The following is a 4,059-nucleotide window of genomic DNA, read 5'->3' as shown; positions in this document are numbered from 1 at the left end:
TTCTACATGCTCTAATTGTGCAGACTTCTTGTAAATTAAGTAATGCAGATGTTTAACAATAATTTAACTCTTGAGAGTGTAAAATGAAACCAAATGGACCCGTATAAGGGTCCATTTGATTTCATTTAACACTCTCAGAGTATTAAAGATCTATATTTGGTTACCAACTCTCCATCATTTAGCTGGGGACCACCTGAAAGAAACCCCCTCAAGGACCACTGGTGGTCCCCGGACCACTGGTTGAGAACCACTGGCTTAAATAAAAAACTTTGCTATAGGTGGAGCAAAGAAGTCAAGCAAGTTGGTGGACCACTTCATCATGTGATTGACAGCCTATTTATTTTTCATGCAAGAATATAAATGACATAAAAGGCTTGACACTTCACTGGTTTAAAATGTCCTGTATGGTTATGTTTAAAATAATGCAAAACTGTTGGTCCTATACAAAAACAGATGTTTAAATAATTGTGTCACTTAAGTTGCAACAAAGAACAATAGCCTACAACCTATACAGTAGGCCTATAGTCCATTATGTGTTCGACGGTGAAGTTTACTTCCACGGGATTGATTGTTATGGATTGAAGCGCAGTAAACTCACGCTCACGTGCGCGCACACACAAATATCCACGTATAAAGCGTCGGGCGGTATAGGCTTTAACACAATTATATATATATTTTATAATTTTACTGTGGGGATGAGGAGAAAGCACATCACATTTTTACTATCGAGAAAAAAATATTAAATCCTCTTCCCCAAAACGAACCTCCCTTCACAACCTCAAAATAAACCAACCAACAAATCCAAACACAGATTCCTGCTATCTATCTCAACTGCTATGGGGACGCGCGTCCTCGTCACGGATTCGGACCCCGGGCGTGTGACCTTTGACCCTCGCCCCTCCATCTTTCCAGTCCTGTCAGTGACAGTCACTAAAGCGTGCTGCCCAAACACAACAGATGTCAAATGCGCTGTATGCAATACAAGCAGACGATAAGAGGGTTATTGAGGCAGCCTACCGGTGATATTGGTGTCTGCCTGTATAAAACAATCGGCTATTATGTCCTACTAAGCACTGATGGTGACCACTGCAAAGAGACTAAATTGTGGCTTTGATTTAGCCTTCATAAATCAGTGGTTCTCAACCTGTGGGTCGGGCCCCGCAGGGGGGTCCCCACATGATTTGTTTGGGGTGGTTCCCAGATGTCAGTAAAAGTGACAATGTAACGACTTTTAAGACCTTTAAAAAAAGACAATTGCTGCATAAAAGGTTATCAACAAACTACTATAAAAACTGGTCATATATAGGCCAAATTGTCGAATAATATAATAAAGAGCCTCGCATTGTGAGGCGTTGTGAACTTGTAGATCTGCTATTTTCACTATATTTATCTGTGGAACCGAGTCAAACTAAATGTAATGTCTCAACTCCTACAATTCCATGTGCTTGTCAGGGGGGGGGGTTACCATTTCAAATATGATTATTTTGGGGGGTCCCCAGTTCAGTCGCGGCTTGAAAAGGTTGAGAACCACTGTCATAAATAATTAAAAACCTGACCATTTGTACTGGTGTGTGCAGATGAAAAAAAGAACCAGATACATACGGTTGTTGGTGTCGCCCGTATGGTTGTTGAGAGGAATAATTTCCATCCTCTGCTGTCCGTACAGATAGTAGTCCAACTCCTCTGAAGTGAGTTTAAATCGCGAAGAAGCCCCTTTACTGTCACTCCCGTTACTCTTGACGCTGGAGGACACGACCCCGACCACCCCGCAGCTCTGGTGCTGCTGCTGGCCGTGGTGGAGCTCCTTGGCCTGCTGGAGCAGCAGTCCCGCGGCCGGGTGATGATGACCGTGGCTCTCCGGGGGAACCACCACCAAGTCACCGCCCCCACCCGCGCCGCACACCGGCGCCAAAGTCTGGCCAAACAACGCGATCTGCTGGGGCACGGGGAGCTGGGACAGTCCGGCCAGGGAGGAAGCGACGGCCGAAGGGGTCGAGGAGATCGAGGAGGTCGACGAAGGCGTGAGAGCCGCCGAGGACGAGGAGGACGAGGAGGACGAAGAGGAGGAACAGTTGTTGGAGGAGATGAGGTGGTTGTTGAGCCGGGAGTGCTGGCGCAGGCTCTCCACGGGGATGGCGACGCGGTCCGGCGGGAGGAGGGGAGCCAGAGTGCCGGCAGCCTTGAGCTGGGCCTGCGGGAACAGCTGCTGCCAGTGCTGGAGGTAGGACGGGTCCACCTTGAGGAAAGCAGAGCCGCTGGGGTCGCCCGGCTTTAACATGGCAGACTGCATGGGAGAGAGACGGATCAGAGTGATGAACCACTATAACAACACTCAGAGGACTAGAGTTAATGTCACATGCAGTTCATACTGTGAACATAATATTTATGGTCTATAAAAATACCTAGGCTAAATATAGTTTATTGTCAATGCATAAGAATTAGGCTAAGACGCGCATGGAAAGAGTCAGATGAAACTGCAGTAAAGTGAAATGGAAACTAATAAGTTAATTGAGTGTTTCTATTCACGTGTTTCATTTGCATGCTGAGGATGGAATAACGGGATGACCCTCTTGGTGACACCAATGATAGCCTACTGTATGGCTACCTGAAGAATTACCACATGGCCACAAGTCCTTGAGCTCAGACATCTTTCGCAACAACCCATAATGCCACAGTATTTTTACACAGTGTAATTTATTTAGTAAACCTGACCACTTGACTTTGGCCATTCTAAAGTATAGCCAAGTTACCATACACAAGTTACCATAACAGAGGCACAAACGCGCATTAATGAGAGCAGGCATATAAAAGCCTATATACTGTATAGATCTAGTCCACTGTTTCCCAAACACTGGGTCGGGACCCATTTGTGGGTCGCGGACACATTTTTATGGGTCACGAGTAAATGTCAGAACATTAAAAAAAAGAAGAATCCAAATGAATTAAACAAAGAAATCAATACATTTACAAAAAGAAGAGAAATTACATAGCCTATTAGAAACCAATTGTTTAAGAAGTAGTGAAAATAGCCAATCTACAAGCTGACAACACTGTGAGCTTAGATCTGCTATTTTCACCCGGGCAAACGTCTAATTTCTCTATTGTGTCTTGAGCTAAAAGTTTGGGAACCACTGATCTAGTCTATTACTTGAAGCAAAAGTCACCGCGCAATAAATAAAACGGTAAAACAAATCTCCTGTTTGTAGCTTAAGCTCCTACTCCAGCTGCAGTTCCACAGAGCCGCTATACTTCTGCTCTCAGAGTTCACCGGAGAGACGCTTTTCTCAGCACATTAAGCACATAAAACGTCGATATAAGGCAACGAAAGCACTTACTCTTGTCCCGCACGGCGTGAATGTGTAGGATCGGATCCTTGACGGCAGGTCCAAAAAGGGTATTTTCCCCTCCGTTTGGTTAAACCATAATAGATTGAAGTTGGGATAGTCGTCCTCCCTGATGCGTCCTCCTGCGTTTCTCAAGCCCCACGTTGCAAGTACAATATCATCTTCTCTCTCTCTCTCTCTCTCTCTCTCTCTCTCTCTCTCTCTCTCTCAAACACTCACACTCTTTCTCACTCTCCCTCTTTCTCTCTCTCTCTCTCACACACACACACACACACACACACACACACGCGCGCGCACTCTCTCTCTCTCTCTCTCTCCTCCTAGAAGCGCTCGCATCTCAGCTGAGGAGGGGGGCACGTGGGTTGTTGTAACGACGCGGCGAGCAGCGCTCAGGGGACGGTGAAGTTTTCACTGTTGGACCGAAAACATTGTCTGTGCGCATCTGTCTTTGCCACGAGTATTTGGAGACCCCCCCCCCCCCTTTCCAAATGGCCAAAAGACACAAATGTTTTAAAAAGACATAAACTCAGCTTGAAATCCTGAGCGCTGTTTTAATATGTTATATATGTTTGCTGAATACTGTCGGCTTTCGGCTGCATGGTACACTGGCACAAACTAGTTTATTATAGCCTATTTTGCTGTACCAAATTTAAAAAAATCCTTTTTAGGTTTTAGACAAGGGGATATCAGATCTGTTCTCCTTCCACTATGGGTT

The 4,059-nt window shown here is 45.4% G+C and overlaps 1 protein-coding gene across 1 annotated transcript in view; it reads right to left on the bottom strand.

Annotated features, from left to right (window-relative positions):
* The window catches only part of prdm6 (PR domain containing 6), a 68,049-nt gene extending 64,600 nt beyond the window's left edge, over window positions 1-3,449 (bottom strand). Inside the window, exons 1-2 of the mRNA XM_084054490.1 lie at window positions 3,336-3,449; window positions 1,603-2,284 (exon numbers count right to left, since the gene is read on the bottom strand). Of these exons, the coding sequence (XP_083910616.1) occupies window positions 1,603-2,278 (676 nt within the window). The 5' untranslated portion in view covers window positions 2,279-2,284; window positions 3,336-3,449. The remainder of the gene's footprint in view (window positions 1-1,602; window positions 2,285-3,335) is intronic.
* Window positions 3,450-4,059: the final 610 nt, after the last annotated feature.

The sequence above is a fragment of the Gymnoscopelus microlampas genome, assembly GCF_963454915.1.
Source record: "Gymnoscopelus microlampas genome assembly, chromosome: 4".
Lineage (NCBI taxonomy): Eukaryota > Metazoa > Chordata > Actinopteri > Myctophiformes > Myctophidae > Gymnoscopelus > Gymnoscopelus microlampas.
Note: the sequence above shows the minus strand (reverse complement) of the source record. Positions and strands in the feature narration are given on the sequence as shown.